The sequence below is a fragment of the Peromyscus eremicus genome, unplaced genomic scaffold (genome assembly GCF_949786415.1).
Source record: "Peromyscus eremicus unplaced genomic scaffold, PerEre_H2_v1 PerEre#2#chr22_unloc_1, whole genome shotgun sequence".
NCBI lineage: Eukaryota > Metazoa > Chordata > Mammalia > Rodentia > Cricetidae > Peromyscus > Peromyscus eremicus.
In genome coordinates, this window is record NW_026734286.1 from 10,663,743 (window position 1) to 10,687,341 (window position 23,599).

At 58.0% G+C, this 23,599-nt stretch overlaps 2 protein-coding genes and 1 pseudogene across 6 annotated transcripts; 1 reads left to right on the plus strand and 2 right to left on the minus strand.

Moving 5' to 3' along the window:
• Positions 1 to 448: 448 nt before the first annotated feature.
• Positions 449 to 1,173, minus strand: LOC131900463 (cleavage and polyadenylation specificity factor subunit 4-like; annotated as a pseudogene).
• Positions 1,174 to 2,311: 1,138 nt separating this feature from the next.
• On the minus strand, positions 2,312 to 5,015 carry Izumo4 (IZUMO family member 4). 4 transcript variants are annotated; one of them, XM_059252132.1, is made up of 9 exons: positions 4,695 to 5,014; positions 4,522 to 4,602; positions 4,368 to 4,439; positions 3,875 to 3,901; positions 3,705 to 3,780; positions 3,543 to 3,590; positions 3,435 to 3,449; positions 3,168 to 3,185; positions 2,312 to 2,601 (listed from the first exon to the last, which is right to left on the minus strand). In XM_059252132.1, exons 1-9 carry the CDS (start codon positions 4,936 to 4,938, stop codon positions 2,571 to 2,573), a joined length of 612 nt encoding a protein of 203 aa, XP_059108115.1. In that variant the 5' UTR covers positions 4,939 to 5,014; the 3' UTR covers positions 2,312 to 2,570. The 4 variants fall into 4 exon arrangements, with proteins under 4 accessions (XP_059108115.1, XP_059108116.1, XP_059108112.1 ...); XM_059252133.1 differs by lacking the exon at positions 3,168 to 3,185; XM_059252129.1 differs by lacking the exon at positions 3,168 to 3,185 and having other exon boundaries at positions 2,312 to 2,620.
• Positions 5,016 to 12,518: 7,503 nt separating this feature from the next.
• On the plus strand, positions 12,519 to 23,599 carry Mob3a (MOB kinase activator 3A). Of its 2 annotated transcripts, XM_059252124.1 has the most exons (4): positions 12,519 to 12,636; positions 16,249 to 16,739; positions 19,980 to 20,182; positions 21,751 to 23,599. In XM_059252124.1, exons 2-4 carry the CDS (start codon positions 16,319 to 16,321, stop codon positions 21,778 to 21,780), a joined length of 654 nt encoding a protein of 217 aa, XP_059108107.1. In that variant the 5' UTR covers positions 12,519 to 12,636; positions 16,249 to 16,318; the 3' UTR covers positions 21,781 to 23,599. The 2 variants fall into 2 exon arrangements, with proteins under 2 accessions (XP_059108107.1, XP_059108106.1); XM_059252123.1 differs by lacking the exon at positions 12,519 to 12,636 and having other exon boundaries at positions 16,128 to 16,739.

The following is a 23,599-nucleotide window of genomic DNA, read 5'->3' on the forward strand; positions in this document are numbered from 1 at the left end:
AGGTGGTCTGCAGCACTGGCTGAAGGTGTACCCGAAGCACGGTCAGGCAGGGGCTCCACAAGAAAGCAAGCCCAGGAAAGCAGCTGCGCCTGGGAGCCTGACACCTCAATGCCACAACCAGGCCAGGCAGTGGATGCTCCAGGTCTGTCAGGAAGGCTCCCTGTTCAAGTCACATAGGCACAGCTTGAGGCTTCAGCCGGACGTGGAGAAAGCAGGCTGACCTGGCCGCAGCCCCACATGATCCGCCCATCCTCTCCAGGTGCTGGTGTTTAATGAGGCCCTGAGGGGGACTGCTGGCCATCTTCCACACAAGACCAAGAAGCACAGCCCTTCCCAGCTTCTCTGTCCCCAAGAGGGCAGTGTGCAGGGAGTCAAAAAAATGAGGCACTGACGTCCAAGCAGGCTGGCTCGGGGGACCCAACTGAAGCACACGTTCCTTCTTAAAAGATTACAGCAAAATGATAGGACAGACATGGCCCCTCGAATGTGCCCTGGCAAGTGTGCCTGCGGCTCTAGATAAAGTCCTGCCAGCACTCCATTCAGCAGCTAAGTGCTTGTTCCCGACGGCAGGGCTCTCGGGCTGCTCCAGATTCCAGCTGTCACTGTCCACTGAGAAGGGCCAGTGTCCTTTTTCACCACACTTGTAGCGAGTGACCTGCTCCAAGGCCGGCGTCCCCGGTTGCCTGCACTGCTGCGTTGACTGCATGACCCCAGTGACCTGCGGGGCTCTTTGTTGGAGGCTGTGTCGGCTGTGGTAGTGGGGCTGCTCGGTAGTTCCCGTGGGCAGCTCAAACCGAGGGTGCATGAATTTACACGAGGGTCCCTCAGGGCAGAATCCCACGAGGTAATTCACACAAACGGCTGAGTGTGCCGGTGCCTGCACAGGGGGCCATGCTTACAGAAGCCGTGGTCATACCAAGGGCAGTCTTGGACTCAGGGTCGATGTGCAGGAAGGGGCACTCCTTGTTGCTGCATCCCCCGAACTCATGCATCTTGGTCTTGTCGTCTCATGCAAGAACTCACACTGGTCCCCTTTCTTGCACTCAGCCAGTGTTTGCACACAACTGTCTTCTCACCACTAATGTGGCGGAATGGACACATGCCCCCTTTGCCACAGGCAGCTTTCAAGAAATCACAGACAGCAGCCCCCGACGTATCCATGCCAGGGAAGGGCAAGGGATGCCAGGCCTAGGACCCCCTTTCTTACTAACTGCTCTTGAGGCTGTGAGGGGAAACAGGATCTTGGGTTGGAAAAGGCACTTGCTCCATGTCGGCTGCTCACTGCCACCGTGTGGGGACAAGGGAAGGAGTCCCTTGTCAGTCAGCAGACACTGAGCCCTGTCAACTGCAACTTCCAAAATGCTGCTGGGCCCCAGGCCCCAGCCAGTGCCCCTGAGGCCATGCCTCTGAAGTGCGATGCAGCACCCTGTCCCACTGCTCTGCCCTGGCCGGGACCCAGAGAAGTCATCCTGTCAGCAGTCGATGCACAGAGCGATCCTTGCTGTGGTTTGTGACTGGCCGCTGACTGCAGCTTGAGCTCCGACACAACCCCCAGCTGGCCCTGCTCTACATCCCAGTCCCTTTGCAGGAAAGGGACTTTAGATGCTACCACTTGGTATTCCTTGTAAAAACGCATCCACTCTTCCTAAGCTGCAGCTGCGCTTATGAGCAGTAGCTGTAGGGACATCCACGGAGGCATGCACCCCTCAGTGGGGCCAGGGATACCAGGTAGAGGCAGAAGTCCCTGGGTCTCCTGCATCAGCCACCTCCCAACCCAGACAGCCAGCCCGGCTCTGGTCACTGGCTGCCAGGTGCTCTGTGTGGTGTGGCCCACCTGTCTCTTCTGACCAGGAAACCCCAAACACACTAACCTGGCCCAGCTTTCACCCCACTGCAGCGTCCACCCTGAGGCAGAGTTAAGAGGTCAAGGCCAGTCTGGGCTATAGAGCGAGAACTTTACCTCAGAGGTGGGGAGGGGCGGGACTGGGCTCCATTGTTAACACCACAGCCAGGTGGCACACCTGTTATCCCAGCACTGAGGAAATGAGGCGGACAGAGTTCAAGAGCTTCTGCTACCTGGCATGCCCCAGGCCATGTTGGAATACAAGAGATCCGCCTCAACAAGAACAAAGCTACTCATAGGCACTCAGGAGTACTGGGATAAAGTGAGACCCCGGCTGTTTGGTCCCTCCCTCTGTGGGCAGGAGATGGGGACTCCTCCACACCCACACATGTTCAGTAAAAGCCCATGCCTCCAGCTACGGCAAATACCCAGCCGATCTCCTGGCAGAAAAGAATTGTTCTTCCTGAGAAATGTGAGAGCACTTTAATCAAATTATCTCTGGGGGCCCTGCCTGGGGGCCCTGCTATCTATACACAAGCCCATCTCCCTGCCCTCCGCTGCCCCGGCCCAGCCTGGGCTCCATCGGGGTGACCCGAGACGGGCAGCGGCTAGCCTCTTCCAGAGGAACAGGCTACGACAGTGCAGTTGAGTCCTTAGCCCCCGTCCAGGCTGGGGGCCAGCAGCCACGGTCAGTGCTGGGTCAGACACTCAGAGGCGTTTTCCAAGGTCAGGTTAGCCAGGTGCGGTGGTTCCAGACACTTTATGGTCGGTGAAAGGCTTTGGGGGGAGAGGAGGGGGTGCCTTGAGCCCGTTGTCTGCTCACGAGCTCCCGCCTCCCTTCCCAGGCTGCCTTCCGTGACCTATTACTATAGCCCAGGCTGGTCCTCTAATTGAGATCTTCCTGCCTCAGAGGCCTCCTTGAAGGCTGGGATTATATGTATGCATTACTAAACCCAGTCCCTGCATGTTCTTAAGTCCTAAAGAGTGCTAGGGGGTCATCCACCCTCCCCAGCACCCACAATGACAGGCCTTAATAGGGTATGGCAGGGTCTGTAGCAAAGAGGTCACTTGACTTTGGAGTTCTCTGCTCCCCCCAGGCCACCCGAGAGCGTTATTCCCCAGGTCACTCACAAGGAAGGGATAGTTCTGCACATCCGAGGCAAGGCCATAGAGGAGGAAGCACAGTTCATGCGGTGGCCACACAGGGGGATGTGATTACAGACGTCCAGTGCGCCCGCAGGCACAGCCCTGCCCGGCATGCCCTCCCCAAGACCTCACCCCCATCCCTCAACTCCCCCACCCCCCCATGGAAGGCCCGTCTTACCTCCTGCCTACATCCTGACTGAAATAGAATGGGGCCCCAGTCAGACCCTCCAGGTCTGCCACCAACTCAGGGTAGCCCTGGGCTTCAAGAAGACCCTTCAGCCAGAATGGTCTGCCCCCTGCCTCCAGCTGAGCTTGGAGACCCTTGACGGGGCAGGGAGCAAGGTCCTCCTGGGCCTCTGTAAGCTTCGAAACCTCACCGTAAGGTGCGTGCACACACACACACTGTCTCGGATAAAACTGGAGATGGATTTGAGCAGGAACTTACTGGTGCCAGGCATGTCTACAACGACAATTGGTTTGGAGTCAGGGGACCAAGTGGCCTCTCTTTGTGTCCCCCTCTCTGAGTCCTGGTGCCCAATAAACCCCGGCTCACATGTAACTCAGAAGACCCTGTACAGCTGACTGCCACTGTGCCGATGACCTGGGGGAACACAGGGCTTGCTTGCCGGTGGGGTATCGCCGAGGCCCAGACCCCTTGCTGCCCGGGTGACGATCCCAGGACCCCAGGGGCAGTGGACAGGTGACTCAGCCATACTTGCAGTAATAGCCAAAGCAGATGACGTGCGAGTCTGTGCAGTTGCTGCAGGAGATGGTCTCATATTGGAAGATGCCTGCAACACACGAGAGGCAGCCACAGACTTCCCTGGGCCCCCCAGCCTGGGCCCCTGCCACTGTGGCCCTCAGCCTGGACCATGGTTCACTTACCACAGTGACGCTGACAGTCGATGCGGCCTGGGGGGAGGGGGGGACACAACAGGACAGTGTCTTCTGACAAGGCCCAGAGCTCAAGACCTGTCCCTCAGCCCCACTTCTGTTTCTGTAGCCCAGGCTAGCCCGGCATGGAGAAGGTAGGCCGAGCTGACTTGGAACTTGTGGCAATCAATCCTCTTGCCTCGTTCCCTCATTCCGGAGTGCGACGATTACAGGCATGTGCCCCATGTGTTTCATGAAAGTGAGAAGGGGGCCTCTGGGAGGCCCTCAGTGCAAGATAGAGCTAACCTAGGGGAAGGATGGTTACAATGCTCACGCCGTTACCGGGAGACTAGCATGATCGATGTGAGGGGTGATGGGTGTGCCGGTGACCACTCACGCAAAGGGCCTCCTGCAGAGCCACTCCCTGAACCCTGTTTCCAGCGCCCCCAGCCCTTTAGTGCCTGCGGTTATGGGCACTGTGCCCCCTCTGGAGCCCACTGCTCACTCTCTATGATGGCGTTCTGGATGAGGCGCACTTGCTCCCGGAAGATGGCCCGCAGCTCATTGGGGAAATACCCTGATGTGGGAGTCACAGCAGAATGGTCAAGCTCAGGTGCCTGGTGGCCCCCACCGGCCCTGCCTCAGTTTCCCTTCTTTACCTGGGAAGTACATCTTCCCCTGGTACAGCTGGTCCATCCTCTGGTACACGGCTCCTGCCACTTGCTCCAGCTTCTCCCGGGCTGAGGGCGGGAGGGAGAGGAAGCAGATGAGCTGCACAGCCCGGGGTCCCTGTTGCTCGTCTCCTGACCCTGGGATGGGCTCCGCCGCTCACTGATCTCGGCGGGGATGGCCAGGTGTAGCTCCTTCATCGTGTTCTGGCTCCACTCGGTGAGCAGCACTCCCGACACGGGGATGTCACCCACCCACCAGGACTTGAGGTTCACGTGGTGGCGGTAGAAGGAGAACTTCTCCGAGAATTTGGGGTCACAGTGCAGGCAGCCCCGGGCCAGCGCCGCTGTCATGCCCAGGCACAGCAGCAACGCCATGGCCTGGCCCGGCCCGCAGTGCCCATCCATCGGCGCCGCCAGCGCCGCGCCCTCCAGCCGCGCACCAACCAACGGCGCCGCCCGCGCCACGCCCCGTCACGCCGCACCAACCAACGGCGCGCGCTCTGGGCCCGGGCCGCGCCATCCCCGCCCCCGGCCTGGCCTTGCCTCCAGCTCTGGCCCCGCCCCGCCCCAGATATGGCTCCGCCCACGATCCTGGGTGTGTCCGATGGATGGCTCCGCCCCCGCCTGGCCCCGTCCCTATTAGACGTCGGTCCCAGGCCTGGTCCCGCCCATAGGCCTGGTCCCGCCCTGCGGATGGCTCCGCCTCCTGCCTGCCCTGTGCCAATTAGACTCAGGTCCCAGGGCTGGCTCCGCCCCCGGGCCTGTGGCTCCACCCTAGTTCTGTCCCCGCCCCTGTTACAATTGGCGATTGGTAATGCCAGTCTGCCTCCAGGTTCCCCGCTCGTATTGGCTCCGCCTCACCGACAGCACCTAACGCATGCGCCGAGGACTGGCGCCAGTTCCTGAGCCGGAGCCCACGGGCTCGACCCCGCCCCTCAACCGCCGGGCTCCAGCCAATGAGCAGCGCCTGTCCTAGTCTCCGGGGGACCTGAGTGCCCGCCTTCCATACGGGCCCTCGGGAGCCACGCCTCCATCCGGGCCCCGTCCCTTTAAGGGAAGTGAATCCAGCCGGCGGGCGCGGCCGGCGTGCGGCGTGTCCCTCCGCGGGCGTGTCCCTCTGCGGGCGCGGCTCGAGGCTCGGGGAGGCGGGAGGCGGCTCCAGACCGTGGCGGTCCTGCGGCGGCCAGGTGGGTCCTCGGAGCGCGGAGGCGGGCGGCGGGACCCCGTCCCTCGGGATGACAGTGTCCAGTGTCAGCCCCCTGACTCCGGGGCCAAAGCGGAGGTGGGGACCTGCCTGTCAAAAGGAGCACCCGCGGGTCGCCAGGACCCTGCGTCAGCATGGGGAACGTGGGCGCCGTGGGTCACAACCCCACCTTTAATATTTGAGGTCTCAGGTAGCACAGGCTGGCCGTCAGCTGCTGGATCGGGTCCTCCCTCTCGCCTCCCGCCTGACTCGTTTCTTTGAAACGGTCACGTTTCTGACTACAATTCATGGGGCTCTTTGCTCGGGGACGAAGCGTTTGCCTTGTGTCTGTAAAGCCCTGGTTCCATCCCCACTACCATCCCCTTACCACTCCCCCGCCAAAAAAAAAGGATGGGCAGGGGAGATTCGAAAACAGATCACAGGAAGTTAACTTCGGTGGCAGCTTCCTCTTTTTTTAATTTTTATTTTTTTGAGACAGGGTCTCACTATTCAGCCCAGGCTGTCCTGGAACTCACAGGGATCAGCTTGCCTCTGCCTCCTGAATACTGGGATTAAAGGCATGCGCCAATACCTTTTCCTTTCCACTGCCTTTCTCCCCTCCTCCCCCTCCCCCTTCCCTAGGCCTACATTCAAAGCAAAGGGTTGGTGTAGTGTGAGGCGTGGCAAAGGCCCTTTCTACATATTCCAGAGCCCACCTGGATCCTTGTATTTTTTTTGGTTTCTGATTTAGGATGGGGGCACTGGACAGTGGCTTGCCCAGTCTCAGGTTCCTTCCACACCTTCTGCAGTCTTTCCTGGAGATCATAAAATCTTAGAGGCTCCTAGTAGCCGTGTTCCTAGGCATCCTGAGGGCTGGCGCCTCCCCTCCCCCATGCAGCCCAGGGACAGTAAGAACTCTCCTCTCAAGTCCACGCTTCCTTCAGCATGGAGGCACCCATGAGTAGTTTTGGAAGTGAGAAGCTCAGAGAGGTGACAGTTGGGGACAGCAGGATGTAAAAGAGACCATAGACTTAACTATTGACAAGGGCAGGAGCAGAGAAGCTGAGAGGCACCGCTCTGAGGACTTCCCACGTCCTGTCCGGGGCACCTTATTAGAACTCATTGACCAACCTCCTGATTATAGAGCGGTGACAAGGCCTGAGACTTCCGCCCAGGCTCCTTGACGTCTGTCCTTTCTCCACCTTGATGCACAACAGTTTCATTTAAGACCAAGGACAGCCTGGGCAACTTAGTGAAACCTCATTTCAAAAAGAGCAAAAGGAGCCAGGGTGGGGGTGCACGGTTTAATCCCAGCACTAGGGAGGCAGAGGCAGGTGGATCTCTGTGTTGGAGGCCAGCCTGGTCTACAACAGCCAGGGCTACACAAAGAAACCATCTCAAAAAACTGGGGCGTGGCTGGGCGGTGGTGGCGCACGCCTTTAATTCCAGCACTCGGGAGGCAGAGCCAGGCGGATCTCTGTGAGTTCGAGACCAGCCTGGTCTCCAAAGCGAGTTCCAGGAAAGGCGCAAAGCTACACAGAGAAACCCTGTCTCGAAAAAAAAAAAAAAAACAAAAAACAAAAAAAAAAAAACCTGGGGCGTGGTTAGGCCTAGAATCCCCCAGTGAGGGGCTGGGGGCGTGGTCAGGGTGGAGCCCCGCCCAGAATCCCCCAGTGAGGGCTTGGGGGTGTGGTCAAGGTGGAGCCCCGCCTAGAATCCCCAGTGAGGGGCTGGGGGCGTGGTCAGGGTGGAGCCCCGCCTAGAATCCCCCAGTGAGGGGGCCAGAGGCGTGGTCAGGGTGGAGCCCCGCCTAGAATCCCCCAGTGAGGGGCTGGGGGCGTGGTCAGGATGGAGCCCCGCCTAGAATCCCCAGTGAGGGGCTGGGGGCGTGGTCAGGGTGGAGCCCCGCCCAGAATCCCCAGTGAGGGGCTGGGGGCGTAGTCAGGGTGGAGCCCCGCCTAGAATCCCCAGTGAGGGGCTGGGGGCGTGGTCAGGGTGGGGCCCTGCCTAGAATCCCCAGTGAGGGGCTGGGGGCGTGGTCAGGGTGGAGCCCCGCCCAGAACCCCCAGTGAGGATCTGGGGGCGTGGCCAGGGTGGAGCCCCGCCCAGAATCCCCAGTGAGGATCTGGGGGCGTGGCCAGGGTGGAGCCCCGCCCAGAATCCCCAGTGAGGATCTGGGGGCGTGGCCAGGGTGGAGCCCCGCCTAGAATCCCCAGTGAGGGGCTGGGGGCGTGGCCAGGGTGGAGCCCCGCCCAGAATCCCCAGTGAGGATCTGGGGGCGTGGCCAGGGTGGAGCCCCGCCTAGAATCCCCAGTGAGGGGCTGGGGGCGTGGTCAGGGTGGAGCCCCGCCTAGAATCCCCAGTGAGGGGCTGGGGGCGTGGTCAGGGTGGAGCCCCGCCTAGAATCCCCAGTGAGGGGCTGGGGGCGTGGTCAGGGTGGAGCCCCGCCTAGAATCCCCAGTGAGGGGCTGGGGGCGTGGTTAGGGTGGAGCCCCGCCTAGAATCCCCAGTGAGGGGCTGGGGGCGTGGTCAGGGTGGAGCCCCACCTAGAACCCCCAGTGAGGGGCTGGGGGCGTGGTCAGGGTGGAGCCCCGCCTAGAATCCCCAGTGAGGGGCTGGGGGCGTGGTCAGGGTGGAGCCCCACCTAGAACCCCCCAGTGAGGGGCTGGGGGCGTGGTCAGGGTGGAGCCCCGCCTAGAATTCCCCAGTGAGGGGCTGGGGGCGTGGTCAGGTGAAGCCCCGCCTAGAATCCCAGTGAGGGGCTGGGGCGTGGTCAGGGTGGAGCCCCGCCTAGAATCCCCCAGTGAGGGGCTGGGGGCGTGGTCAGGGTGGAGCCCCGCCCAGAATCTCCAGTGAGGTGTGGGGGCGTGGTCAGGGTGGAGCCCCGCCCAGAACCCCCAGTGAGGGGCTGGGGGCGTGGTCAGGGTGGAGCCCCGCCTAGAATCCCCAGTGAGGGGCTGGGGGCGTGGTCAGGGTGGAGCCCCGCCTAGAATCCCCAGTGAGGAACTGGGGGCGTGGTCAGGGTGGAGCCCCGCCTAGAATCCCCCAGTGAGGGGCTGGGGCGTGGTCAGGGTGGAGCCCCGCCCAGAATCCCCAGTGAGGGGATGGGGGCGTGGTCAGGGTGGAGCCCCGCCTAGAATCCCCAGTGAGGGGCTGGGGGCGTGGTCAGGATGGAGCCCCGCCTAGAATCCCCCAGTGAGGGCTGGGGGCGTGGTCAGGGTGGAGCCCCGCCCAGAATCCCCAGTGAGGGGCTGGGGGCGTGGTCAGGGTGGAGCCCCGCCCAGAATCCCCAGTGAGGGGCTGGGGGCGTGGTCAGGGTGGAGCCCCGCCCAGAATCCCCAGTGAGGGGCTGGGGGCTAGGCTCAGCAGCAGAACATTAATTTAGGGTATCCAAGGGCCTGGCTTAAAAAAGATGAGCCCAGCCCCAAGGTAGAATTAGTTTTTCGATGTGAGGATGGTGTGAAAGTGATACAAACAGGATTTGAACCTCATCTGTCCGGACTGGTGACATGTGGAATAGGCAGATGCCACCAGTCAGATGTCATGTCAGACTGAAACCAGGACGACACTGTAGGGCATCATGTGGCTGTTGGGATGTTCTTTGGGTTCTGTGGGTGACACGCCTTTCGACATAGGAGATATACATGTGTATTGTGTGTGTGTGTGTGTGTGTGTGTGTGTGTGTGTGTGTGCGCGCGCGCGTGCGCGTGCACCACCTGCCTACAAGAGCCCCAGGAAGTCAGAAGGGGCGTCGGGTGCCCTGGAACTTGAGTCCCAGCAGGTTGCGAGCTGCCATGTGGGTGCAGGGAACCGAACCCCAGCCCTCTGCAAGATCAGTAAGTGCTCTTCAGCGGGGCACCATCGCTTCAGCTTTTTTATCTTTTAATTTCATTTCTGTTGAATAGGACTTGCTGTGTACACACTCCAGCTGGCTTGCTGTTCCCTTGGTTGCCCAGGCCAGTGTCAAACTCAGCAGTTCCCCTGCCTCAGTCTCCCAAGCGTTAGACCCGCAGGTGTGGATATCTCCGGTCTTAGTGGGTTTATTGGGGCAGAATCACACTAAATCAGAACATCTGAGTGTTATTGTACACCCCATCCCTCTTGCTTTTCTCTCTTTTATAAGGCAACCAGAAAGTGTGAAACTGCGTGTTTGGCTCTCCTGGAGGTCTAGAGGTCTCCATCACATTCATTCCGTCAGCAAAGGTGTGATGAATAGATAGCTTCTTTGGGGGGTGGGTTGTGACAGGGTCTCCCTGTGTAGTCCAGGCTGGCCTTGAACTCACAGATCTGCCTGCCTCTGCCTCCGCCTCCCAGTGCTGGCCTGGGCATGTAATCATGGTTTTTAAAGCGACGGCGTATTGCTGTGTGGTCTGGCTTGGTCCAGAGCTCTGATTCAAGCAGTCCTCCTGCCTCAACCTCCTGAGTAGCTAGGAACAAAATCTGCGCACTAGAACGCAGGCATGATGGAGTTCACTGATTGGAGCAGAGCCTCTCGTCAAGTGACCGTGAGTGGCCAGGAGCTCACTCTGTGGCCCGGGCTGACCTGAACTCCCAATCCTCCTGCCTCAGCTTTGCTGCCGTTGAAGCAGCATTTTAGGTTCATGGTGTAACTGACTTGAGTGTGGGGGGCTTGCTTGGTTCCACAGTGACCTCTGTGTGTCTGTGGCCTCACTGGGGAGGGCCTCCCAGCGCTGGGGTCTGTGGCTGGAGGAGTTTAATCATGCCTCTCCCCCAGTGCAGCAATGGGGAGGGCCTTTGTCTGAACCTTAACGAAATTTGCATTTCTCCATCCACTTATTTAATTTGGTGGGAAGAGGTTAGAGGAGGGAGGAGTCTGGCCTCTCCTTCCACCGTGTGTGTTCCTGTGGACTGACTCACTTTCTCAGGCTGTGGTGGCGTCCTCACCCACAGGGCCAGCTCACTGACCCTGCTTGGGTTTTTCTCCCCGGCTCCATGTTGGAACCCAAGACACGCTGTTACATCTCTCAGGACGCTTGCAAACTGCCCTTCAGAGACCAGGCGTGGTGGGGCAGGCCTGTCAGCCTAGCACTGGAGGTAGAGGCAGGAAGGTCAGGTTCACGGCCAGCCTGGGCTACAACCCAGGAGTGCCAGTTCTTTACCAGGTGGGATGGCCCAGCTCACATGCAGACTTCCTGCGTGACCCCCATACTCCGAAAGTCCCTGTGGGTCATCTCTCCGGTCAGCGTCCCCTGCTCTGGAAATCCCCTCCACTCAGAAAGCGGGGTTTCAGCAAGGGAAGTTCCCAGAAATCCCCGCAGTTGGGAATAGATCTGGCTTTCCCAGAATGCCGGACTTGAAGTTTCTTAACCAGAAAGGGCAAAACCTGTCAGAACAGGAGGATTCTATGCAGCGTAGTCCCGCCGAGGGTGTGCTGCCCGTTGCTGAGGATCATCCTACGGCTGGTTCCTCCTCCTTTTCCCTTTTCCCCCAGTGGAACTGGGATGTGGAACCCATGAATACTTGCCAGCCAAACACTGGGGGATTCTAGGCGGGGCTCCACCTGACCACGCCCCCAGCCCCTCACTGGGGGATTCTAGGCGGGGCTCCACCCTGACCACACCCCCAGACCCCTCACAGGGGGATTCTAGGCGGGGCTCCACCCTGACCACGCCCCCAGCCCCTCACAGGGGGGGGATTCTAGGCGGAGCTCCACCCCTGAACCGAGTCCCCAGCCCTGGTTTACCTTTTGATTATTTGAAGATACATTTTTTTCTTTCTGTGTTTAGATCAGAAAACCGAAGTGTACACAATTATAAACAATCCTAAATAAACACTAGGAAAAATAATAAGTTCTGGCCTAGCCTGGGCTACACTTTGAGACCTCATTTCAAAAACAAAAGAGGGTTGACCCTAGTTTCTCCATCTGCAAAGTAGTCCTGTGCCTGCTGCCCTGCTGGAAATGGTCATTTTGCTAGAGGTCTCCTCTAGGGCCCCAGCATGTGTCAGGTGCAGCACCCAAAACCTAAAAATTAAGAGTTCTGAATCAGGGTGTTGAGGCAGGAACTTCAAAGCAACTTGTGCTATATAGAGCAAGACTCTGAAGGAAAGGAAATGTGGACTGACCTGGTGGAGAGCACTGGCCTCCCTCCATGGGCTCCACCCCAGCCCCCATTACCCAGCACTCAGAAGTGGAGGTAGGAGGATCAGGAGTTTCACGTCACCTTTGGTTACACAGTGAGCTCGAGTCCAGCCTGGGCTACATGAGACCTTGTGTTAAAAAAAAAAAGGGAAGAAAAAAGAAAAAAGGAATTGTTTGGAGACTGGGGGGATGGCCGGCAGTTGTGGGGTGCGTGCTCTGCCGCCAGCATGCTGGCTCTGTGGTCCCCTCACAGTGAGGTTTGGAAACGTGTAATAGTGAGTAGAATCAAAATACAAGGTGGAGGGCAGAGGCCTCACTTCCGGTTTGTTTTGTCTGTTGGGGTGCTGGGTGTGAACCCCGAGACTCAGGCACTGCCCACCAAGCTGCATGCCTAACCCTGAAGTGACCCTTTCTGGGTGGAGGTGGCCTTGAGACCCTGCCAGAGGCCAGCGCTGCACACTGCGCAAACACATGCAACCAGCTCAGGCCCTGTCCCCAAGGCGATGGCAGGATGTGGAAACCTCCGGAAGGAAGTGGGTGACCCAGGGCTCCTGAGCCCTGCGCCCTGCCCTGGGAGGGGTCAGAGCCTTGGTGCCTAGTGCTCTGTTTTCTTGTTTTCAGAAAGGGAAGAAGAGGAGCCTGTGGGTGCTGGGTAGAGCAGCCTTATCTACCTCACGTCCTTCTAGAAGGTTCTGACTGTCTGTCATGTCTTGTTCACCAGTGGGACGGACGACCTGGAGAAGAAGACCCTGAGGTGCTGGTGTCCAGTTCTGAGCAGCTGTTGGAAGTCCACTAAGAGGACCAGAGAGGTGCCCAGACGGTGACTGGAACTGTGTGGGGAGGAGGGTGATGGCCAGCTTAGGTCTCTGTGCCAGAGAAAGTCTCTTCCTGACAGAGAGGACTCTATCCATCCCCAGATTTTCTAGAAAACATTTGCTTCTCCCTTAAAACAAAACAAAACACCCGCTTTTTAAGAGGACGCAGACATGTGACGGGGGACTGTGAAAGGCCTCTGCCACTTCAGTTTCTAGAACAACCTTGTGGGAGTGCAGTAGACACACAGGAAATGTAGAAAAGGACCACAGCAGGCTGGCATGATAGTATCAGCCCAGCCAGTGGGAGGCTGAAGAGAGAGGGTGGAGATTTCAGGGTCACCCTGAGCTACTCCGTGAGTTCAAAGCCAGCAACTTAATGGCCATGTTTCAGAATAAAATCTGAGAACCGGACAAGTGAGGGAAGCTTTCAGAGCCTTGTTGGTCTAGGCCTCCGGAGGGATCGTCCCCTTTGAGGTGGAGAGACCTTCCTGAGAGGGTTGTCCCTTCCCAAACCCCGAGCTGGTGTCACTCAGAGGCCCCTTCATGCCTCCCCATGGTGGCCCCTGCTCCTGCTTGCCCCAGCTTGGTGACAGCATTAGAGGGAAGCCCCAGAATTGTCCCAAGGAAAACCCTGAGGCAGACAGACAGACAGCCACCGGCAGGTGGTAGCCGGCCCAGCTCCCCTCAGCACAACCAGAGGCAAGGTATAACCTAGGGGCCTGCTCAGGGGAGCCAGCCGGGTCCCAGGTGCAGCCACTGTACCTGCCATCTCTGGTAAACTGAGGCTTGTCTAGTGAGCATGTACAATGAGTTTAGACTGCAGACTGTCCGGATGTGGGCAGGCAGCCTGAGGGGGTGCTGAGCAGGTAACAGTCGCCGTGGAGGGATGTGGGCACCCCTGCCTTCCTGGCTGCAGTGGGAATGGGCCCTGCGTGTCAGGGAGGCTGGTGGAGGCAGATGACCAGGAACTCAAGGCCAACCTGGGCTGCGCAAGGCCCTGACTCAGAAACAGAAAACAAAGAGCTGGCGGCATCTCTTAATTGCTAGCCTTCTGGGGAGGCCCCAGGCTGGTCTGCCTAAGAGAGAGGGGGCCTGAGCTAGGAGTGGGGAGAGACCCAGCCCTGGAGGCCAGTAGATTCCTGAAGTGTGTGCATGCTCAAGGCTTCTGACACCTCAGCCCCCTCAGTCCGCTGTCACTGTCCCCCAGGGCTCCTCCCACAGGCTGTGTGGTGCTGAACAAGCCAGCTTCCCCACCTCCCCCAGGGTCGGGGGCAGGGGATTGCTCCCTGGGGGGGGGGACGGGACGGGACGGGGGGGGGGGGGGGGAACGGACAGACAGATGAGTGGCTGTCCCCAGCTGGGTACAGTGGGTGAGGTACCAAGGACACTTCCTCTGCCTCTGCCATGATGCCCCACAGAGAAGCACGGCCCAATGGCCACTGTGCCATGAGAGCCTCAGGGGAACTGTGCAGTGGAGGTGGCATTTCCTCAGAAGGCTGTGAGGTGCACAGTGCCTAGTCAGGTGTGAACCAGCAAGTTCTCACACAGAGGTGGGGGTGGGGACATGGGGAACAGGTGCTTTGGGGGAGTTGGGACCTATCCAGCATCCACAGACTCCTGCCTCTGGGATACTACAGCCTCCAGGGTACCACAGCCTCCAGGGTACCACAGCCTCCAAGGTACTACAGCCTCTGGGGTACCACAGCCTCCGGGGTACCACAGCCTCTGGGGTACCACAGCTTCCAAGGTACCACAGCCTCTGGGGTACCACAGCCTCCAGGGTACCACAGCCTCCGGGGTACCACAGCCTCTGGGGTACCACAGCCTCCAAGGTACCACATTCTCTGGGGTGCCACAGCCTCCGGGTGTTCCTGGTGACTCCCACATGGGCTCACCATGGGATAAATCATCAACCTCTACTTTGTTTTTATTTATTTATTTTGAGTGGTCTCACTATGTAGACCAGGCTGGCCTCAAGCGCACTGTGTAGCCCAGGCTGGCCTGTAGCTGAAGATGACCTTGAATTCCTGATTCTCCTGTCTCCACCTCCTATGTGCTGGGATCATGGCCATGAACCACCACGCTCAGCTTATAACCTCTTAACCTCTTATTTTCTAGATTTTTCCATAGCCATGTTGCCTATAAAGTCCTGTTCTGAACGGTGCAGTTGACCCAGCTGAGCCCCAGGGAACTAATCTTGGCTTCTTCCTTTCTGGTGTCTAGAGCACTGAGTGTTGGATGCGGTTTTGTTGACGTCCTAATTCGTGTGCCCTGTGACTCAGTCACCGGTTTAAGGCACAGAAAGCAGGGTTAAGTACAAGCTAAGTTGTACAGTCACCATCTCTAATTCCAGAACATTCCATCACCCTCTGAACTGTGATGTCCCTTTCCTGGTCCTCACACATCCACTGCTGTCTGTAAATTGGCCCAACCAGGACATTTCCCGTCATGGAGTCCCACACTGGGGCCCTTGTGTCTGGTCCCACCACACTTCGGTGTGTCAGCATCATCTTCCTGTGCGTGGGTCCGCAGTACTCCAGTGTGCATCCACCAGCTCTGTGTCTGTCGCCCACCTGTGGGCCCCGGGCTGCTGGGCTCCTGAAGGTCACGCTGTGTAGCCATGAGTGTAGGCGTGACTTCAGTTCTGTGCGCTCTCCTTGAGGAGGGGCCCTGCGGGGCCACACGCTGGTTACAGGCCGTGGAAAAGAAGGACTGAGGACTGATTAACGCTGAGTGTTGAATTACTCAGTCTGGCGCCCAGCTCTCAGGAAGTGGAGGCAGAAGGACCAGTGACTCAAGGTCAGCCTCGGCTACATAGTGAGTTGGTGGCCAGCCTGGGCTACATGAGACCCTGTCTCCAAAAAAACCACACAAGTTATTTAACTGTGAATGAGGTGGGGCTGCCTGTCTGGGGTGGGGCCAGCCCACACCCCACGCCACTCCCCCACCCCACAACTTCCCCTTTTGTCTGTAGATGTTTCTCCAGTTCCCAAGCACCCTTGTTTCATTTCATGACCGCACCCCAAAGTCCAACCCAGGTCATTGTTCCCGAACAGCCTCACCTATCTCAGACAGTGGGGTGCCGTGGTCGTCCTTGGCACAGGCTGAGAATGAGGCTCCAGACTTGTGGGAAGAGAAGATTTGGTCGTTGGCTGCCCAGCCATTCCTCACATCTATACAGAACCTTCACAAGTCACATCCCAAGGTCCTGGGGACCCGACGTCTCCACCTGGAGGCCGCACCACCTGTCTCTGTGACCTCCACAGGGCCCCAAGCCAGGGAGGGCACATGTGCCTCTGAGGAACCTGCCCTTTGGTGAACCTGTTTCCCGATGAACGTTGCAAGCCCCACCTTCTAGAGCAGACGTTTCAGAAAAGTCTCTTTGATTACACGGGTCCCAGGTCCTTTCCCTGCAGCCCAGGCTGGTCTGGAACTTGGGGCAATCCTCCTGCCTCAGCCTCCCGGGTCCTTGGATTATAAGTGTGTGCTACTCCTGGCCATTTTTATTCTGTGTGGCCCAGACTGGTGTAAAGTGTGATGCTCCCGCCGACCTCGTGGGTGCTGGGATGGCAGGCCGGTCTGGGACCCAGCCCTAACAGTGTCCGCTCCCGTTCCAGGCCTCTGGGTGACCACACCATCCCGCTGTGGTCTCTGCTGCGCGTTCTGAGACACACAGGTGCCACCAAGATGTCAAACCCATTCCTCAAGCAAGTGTTCAACAAGGACAAAACTTTCCGGCCCAAGCGGAAGTTCGAGCCTGGCACGCAGCGCTTCGAGCTCCACAAGCGCGCGCAGGCGTCCCTGAACGCGGGGCTGGACCTGCGGCTGGCCGTGCAGCTGCCACCGGGCGAGGACCTCAACGACTGGGTGGCCGTGCACGTGGTGGACTTCTTCAACCGTGTCAACCTCATCTACGGCACCATCAGTGACGGCTGCACCGAGCAGTCGTGCCCGGTCATGTCCGGGGGCCCCAGGTACGAGTACCGCTGGCAGGACGAGCAGCGCTTCCGGAAGCCCACGGCGCTGTCCGCGCCCCGCTACATGGACCTGCTCATGGACTGGATCGAGGTGCAGATTAACAACGAGGACATCTTCCCCACCAACGTCGGTGAGTCAGGGCCAGGGCCGCGGGAGGGTCTGCTCACACCAGGAGGGCCCAGCCAGCCAGGGCCGCTGTGTCTGCTCACACCCGGGAGGGGCGAGGGGCCCAGCCACGCCAGGGCCCCGTGTCTGCTGGGTCCACAATACTGGTGTGTGTGAATGAACACTTACTATCTTGTGTGCATGCCGATGGGTCCCACATAGTAGGCCAGAGCCTGTGGGGGTTAGCAAAGGCATTTGATCTCCTGCAATTGGAGTTAGAGGTGGTCTGAGTGGCCATTGTGGTGCTGAGAACTGGGCCTGGCCCTCTCTCTATGCTGGCATGATGAGTTAGTTATTTTTGGGGTTTTGAGACAGGCTTTCTCTATGTAGCCCAGGCTGTCCTGGAACCCTCTCTGTAGACCAGGCTGGCCTGGAACTCACAGAGATCCTCCTGCCTCCCGAGTGTTGGGACTAAAGGTGTGGGCCACCACTGCCTGACCACACCTGGCTTTTTATTCACGTTTTATCAATCGTTTGGGGTTTTACTTTATTTTTATTTACTTATTTATTTTATTTTATTTTATTTTTTTTTTTTTTTAAATTTATTTATTTATTATATATACAGTGTTCTACCTGCATGTATGCCTGCACACCAGAAGAGGGCGGCAGATCTCATTAGGTGGTTGTGAGCCACCATGTGGTTGCTGGGAATTGAACTCAGGACCTCTAGAAGAGCAGTCAGTGCTCTTAACCTCTGAGCCATCTCCCCAGCCCCTACTTATTTATTTTATAAGGTATGGTCTCCCTGGTTGGCTCCAAACTCCCAGAGATCACCGTGCCCCTCCGTTCACGCAGACTGCTGTGGTTAAAGGCGTGTGCCACCACACTGGCTTTTATTCACACTTTAAAGGGTGTAGTTTAGACTGGGGCTGGGCTGGCAACATGGCAGCAGGTTCTCTGGAGGAACGGAACTGATGGAGAGTCTCTGTCGATTTAGAAAGGGAGTTTATTCAGATGGCTCACAGGCTGTTTCAGGCTAGTCCACCAGTGACTGTCTCCTGGAAGAAAAGCCAAGAATCTAGTAGTTGTTCAGCTGGTCTCAGTCTGCACTGGAATCCGGGGAAGTGGGCTCTAACACCCGTGAAGGAAGCCTCAGCCGCAGGGTAGATGAGCCTGCCAGCCAGAGCGGGCAAGCAGGCGGAGAGCAAACGCGTCCTCCTCGTGTGGGCTGCTGCCGGAAGGTGTGGCCCAGGTGAGGGTCCCGTCAAGAGAGCCCCCACAGAGCCAGGTGTGGTGGTGCACACCTTCAATGCCAGCACTTGGGAGGCAGAGGCAGGAGGATCTCTGTGAGTTCCAGGCCAGCCTGGGCTACAGAGAGGGTTCTAGGCCAGCCTGGTCTACAGAGAGGGTTCCAGGACAGCCTGGTCTACAGAGAGGGTTCCAGGACAGCCTGGTCTACAGAGAGGGTTCTAGGCCAGCCTGGTCTACAGAGAGGGTTCTAGGACAGCCTGGTCTACAGAGAGGGTTCTAGGACAGCCTGGTCTACAGAGAGGGTTCTAGGCCAGCCTGGTCTACAGAGAGGGTTCCAGGACAGCCTGGTCTACAGAGAGGGTTCTAGGACAGCCTGGTCTACAGAGAGGGTTCTAGGCCAGCCTGGTCTACAGAGAGGGTTCTAGGACAGCCTGGTCTACAGAGAGGGTTCCAGGACAGCCTGGTCTACAGAGAGGGTTCTAGGCCAGCCTGGTCTACAGAGAGGGTTCCAGGACAGCCTGGTCTACAGAGAGGGTTCTAGGCCAGCCTGGTCTACAGAGAGGGTTCTAGGACAGCCTGGTCTACAGAGAGGGTTCTAGGCCAGCCTGGTCTACAGAGAGGGTTCCAGGACAGCCTGGTCTACAGAGAGGGTTCTAGGACAGCCTGGTCTACAGAGAGGGTTCTAGGCCAGCCTGGTCTACAGAGAGGGTTCCAGGACAGCCTGGTCTACAGAGAGGGTTCTAGGACAGCCTGGTCTACAGAGAGGGTTCTAGGCCAGCCTGGTCTACAGAGAGAGCTCTAGGCCAGCCTGGTCTACAGAGAGGGTTCTAGGACAGCCTGGTCTACAGAGAGGGTTCTAGGACAGCCTGGTCTACAGAGAGGGTTCTAGGACAGCCTGGTCTACAGAGAGGGTTCTAGGACAGCCTGGTCTACAGAGAGACCCTGTCTTCTGGCAGAGGGCTGGCGTGGTGGCCCCAAGCATCAGGCTTCTCACCTGCTGAGTGTGTCTCCCAGTGCTGTGACTGGAGCTCTAACCACATGCCGGCCACAAGTGAAGTGCTGACCTGTGGTCCCCACAGGGGGCAGGAGGATCAGGAGTAACCCTTGAACTCCTGTGCATCCAGTTCGAGGTAGCCCAGGCTCCCGAGAAAACAACAATGGCAGAAAAATGATAAACATAGTAAAGGAAAGGTGCACATGTCCCTTCGGGTCCTCACTCAGCTCCTGGGCCAGCAGTAGTCCAGGTGTGTCGGGGTGCGTCCCTGCTGTGACCATGGGAGCACACACCCCGCCTGTCCCAGCGTGGAAAGGCCTTACATCCTTCGGCTCCAGGTCCCTCCTCCCTCCTCAGAGCTGGCAGCATCTCTCAGCCCTCCCACCTGGCTCTGAGGACACTAAGCCCCAGATGACCCAAGATGACCCCCAGCCTAAGGTCCTCAGCTTAAGCCTCACCTAAGGACTCCCTTCTGCCACTTGTGGGGACCTCTCCAAACTTTGTGGACCAGGACATAGTCCTCTGTGGAGCCCTGCTTAGTGACCCCGGGCCGGGGCAAGTGCTGCCCTCTGCTCATGTTCTCACTTCTAGAAACTTAGGGCGCTGGCCCTGGGACACTGGGGACACTGGCTGGCTTGACTGGCCCTGCGTCCTGGGACACCCATAATGTCATACATTCACATGCTGTGTGGCTGGTGTGCTCAGGACGGCATAGAGCCCGTGGAGTGAGGCGCTCAGAAGGGACCAGGCCCATCATAGGGAAGGCTCCCTAGGCACAGACCAGGCAGTTCCTCATGGAAGCTGACACTTGGCTCGGCAGGAAACTGGTCCCTGGGATGGGGATGTTGGCTGTGTGACCTCAGGCACACACCTTGACTTCTCTGAGCCTCATCCATCCTCACCTCTGCGGCTCGAGGTGGAGCTCACCTCAGGCTAGGCTGCCTGGACTGAGGTCGGGGTGGGGTCCCAGGCCAGCCGGTCCTGAGTGGTCTCCTTCCTGGTCCCTCTGCCCACCTCCAGGCACACCGTTCCCCAAGAACTTCCTGCAGGCGGTGCGCAAGATCCTGTCGCGGCTGTTCCGCGTGTTTGTGCACGTGTACATCCATCACTTCGACCGCATAGCGCAGATGGGCTCCGAGGCGCACGTCAACACCTGCTACAAGCATTTCTACTACTTCGTCACGGAGTTCAGCCTCATCGACCCCAAGGAGCTGGAGCCCCTGGTGAGCCCTGGGGGCGGGCACCCACGCCTCCCGCAGGCAGAGGGCGTCGTCAGTGTTGGGGTCACACACCAGGCAAGGAGACAGTGTCATGGCTTTGCTTGACGGCCATACTTGTGTGGGGTCCACAGGGCCTCGTACCCACAGGACCTCCGCTGCCCACGCTGGCGGAGCCCTTACACTGGATGCCCTCAGCAGAGGTCTCCCTGGTAGCCTGCCCCCATGTGCCTGCCCCCAGAACAGAAAGCCCCAGATTTTCTAGCTCACCACACCACAGAGGGTGTCATGGTCATCCCACCCCACATGGCTCACAGTGGGGTCTAGAACAGACCTTGGTGGGGAGGCTCCTGCCCGCAGCTCCCAGAGCATCCCTGGAATTTTCAAGCAGCAGCTCCCCAGGACGGACGGCCTGTGCTCCCACCTGTTAGAGTCCAAGTCATGGTTATTTATTGATCGACTGATTTTATTTTGGTTTGGTTTTTGGTTTTTTGGTTTCTCTGTGTAGCCCCGGCTGGCCTAGAACTCACTCTGTAGCCCAGGCTGTCCTAGAACTCACAGAGTTCCACCTGCTCTGCTTCCTGAGTGCTGGGATTAAAGGCGTGCGCCACCGCCGCCTGGCGATTTTGCTTTTTATATTTGTCTTTTTTTATTATTTATTTATTTATTTATTTATTTATTTTAAGATTTTTATTTATTTATTATGCATAGTGTTCTGTCTGCACATATCCCTGCAGGCCAGAAGAGGGCGCCAGATCTCATTACAGATGGTTGTGAGCCACCATGTGGTTGCTGGGAATTGAACTCAGGACCTCTGGAAGAGCAGTCGGTGCTCTAACCACTGAGCCATCTCTCCAGCCCCTATTTTTTTATTTTAAGTGCATTAATGTTTTACCTACACATACATGTATGTGAGGGTGTCAGATCTTCAAGTTACAGATAGCTATGAGCCTCCATGTTGGTGCTGGGAACTGAACTTGGGTCCTCTGAAGAAGCAGCTGGTGCTCCTGACTGTTAAGCCATCTCTCCCGCCCCATGCTTTTTTTTTAATTGTATTTCATTTTGTTTATCTGGGTTGTGTATGTCTGTGTGTGAACGTGGCTGCCGTGACATGCACATGAAGGTCACGGGACAAGCTGTGGACATCTGTTCTCGCCCTCCACCATGTGGGGCCTGGGGCTCAATCCCAGGTCGTCCGGCTGGACCTCAGCGCTGCTGTCCCCTGAGTCATCTTTTGTAGTTGTTTGTTTTGAGACAGAATGTCACGTAGCCTAGGCTAGCCTGATCCCTCGATCCTCCTGCCTCCACCTCCCGAGTGCTGGGGTGACAGACGGTCCCTTCCCACTGCCGACCTTTCTATTAAGTTGCAGTGGCCCATGGCCACTTGCCAGGTTTCAGGTGGACTTGAATCACAGCCCGTGTCCACGTGGCCCCAAATCAGAGGCACAAGCTCTCCATCTGCCACGGGGGCCGCCCCCACCCCCCACGCTGTCCAGGCCTTGCACCCTTTTCCCCTGTTCCCGAGTGTGTACCCCACGTGCTTCTGTCTTTTGACACCTGCCTGGTCTCCACAGAAGGAGATGACCTCACGGATGTGTCACTGAGGCCCAGCTGGGAAGTCCACGTCAGCGTTGTACAGCCTGTGTCTCCGGAGCGTCACCCAGATGCCATCAGAAGAGCAGAGGGACCCTGGTTCCCCCTCCGTGGTGACTGTGAACCCTCCAGCTGACCTGTCCCCTTGCAGGGGCCTGAACTTGAATTCTGTGACACGGTGTGCTCTTAGCCACCGGGTTCACACCGTGTTTGTGCCAGAGCCTCCGGCAGGAGGCAGCAGGGTCTGGAGCCATCGCCAACCACCCTGACCCTCTACATGTCTGTCCAGCCTTGCAGCCATGGCCTTGGTATGTGTGGCCTCAACTCTGTCCCCCTCTTTCCACGTGGGTAGCAGTTGTACCTCTGAAGATGTACTAATGTGCCATGCCCTCCTCTGCCCAGACCTGCCTTCTGGGTGTACTCTGGTCATCAGGCATCGCCAGAACTTTCCACTCACTCTGCCTAGCACTTCTGAATACACCTCTCCACACCCCCGGGCAGGACACCCAGGATTGAGTGTCTGAGGTGTCTGCAGGGTCAGGGTACAGATGCATCATGCCTGTGATCCTAGAGCTCTGGAGGCAGGTGCAGAGGGATTGCTGCAAGTTCAAGGCCACTCTGGCCCTGCACTGAGAGTCGGGCCAGCCAGGGTCTCCTAACAAGACTGTCTTTTAAAAAAAATGTAAAAGAAGCTGGACAGTGGTGATGCACACCTTTAATCCCAGCACTCGGGAGGCAGAGGCAGGAGGATCTCTGAGTTCAATGCCAGTCTGGTCTACAGAGTGAGATCCAGGACAGCCAGGGCTGCACAGAGAAACCCTGTCTCAGAAAACAAAAGCAAACCACACATCGTAAGGGACGGCTGAGGTGGTAAAGTGCTGCTGCAGAAGCGTGAGGATGCAGGGTGACCCCGGCACCCAAGGGAAGCCAGGTGTGGGGGCGTTGGTCACCCCAGCCTCAGAGACCCTCTGTCTGAAGTACTCAGATTAAAGATGTAAGGCACAACACCCAGTCCGTTCAGAAATAGTTGTTTTGTGTTATTTTCTGAGACAGGGTCTCACTCTATCCCTGGCTGACCTAGGACTTGTTCTGTAGACCAGGCTGGCCTCGAACTCCCAGAGATCCGCCTGCCTCTGCCTCCCGGGTGCTAGGATTAAAGGTGTGCCATACCCAGCCCTTCTGGAGATTTTAGAGAAAAAATTGAACCAGTTTCTAGTGGCTGCCCTCTTGGGCACAGTGTCCAGACCAACCCAGAACCCAGGAAGGAATTCTCACATGGTTTCCAACACCCGCTGGGATCTGCGGTTCCCTAGGGGGTGGCACGAGGACCCTCCCTTCCTTCAGTGGCAGCTGCTGCATAGCCAGACTTTTTGTGTGTGGCCCCTAGGACACAAGACCGAACTCCCACGGACCCGTCTCTATACCATGCATGGTGGGCGTCACAGGGTGTGACTGTCCCCAGCTCCAGTCTTTGACCCTCTTGGACCTTCCCTTGAGACCTGTGCACTGTGAAGACCCCAGGGAATTCTGGTTATTTTCCCAGATCTGGGAGTCTGCCACTGAACTAAAGGAGTACAGTTGACAGGATGTCCATGCCTGAGCCCGAAGCCTGCGAGTCTCCCGGGTCCTTCCAGAAGCCACCATGCCTTGCGCTCCAGCCCTGGAAGGACCCAGGGACCAGCCCTCAAGGCTTGACTGAATGTATCTCCCACATGCAAGACTTGGCACTGTGCCCAATCGGAGCAGCCCCCACACCAGCCCAGGGAGGGATCCACACCGCCTCATCCATCCCACCTCAATACAAGCCTAAGAATAAAGCGGTCGTCTTGA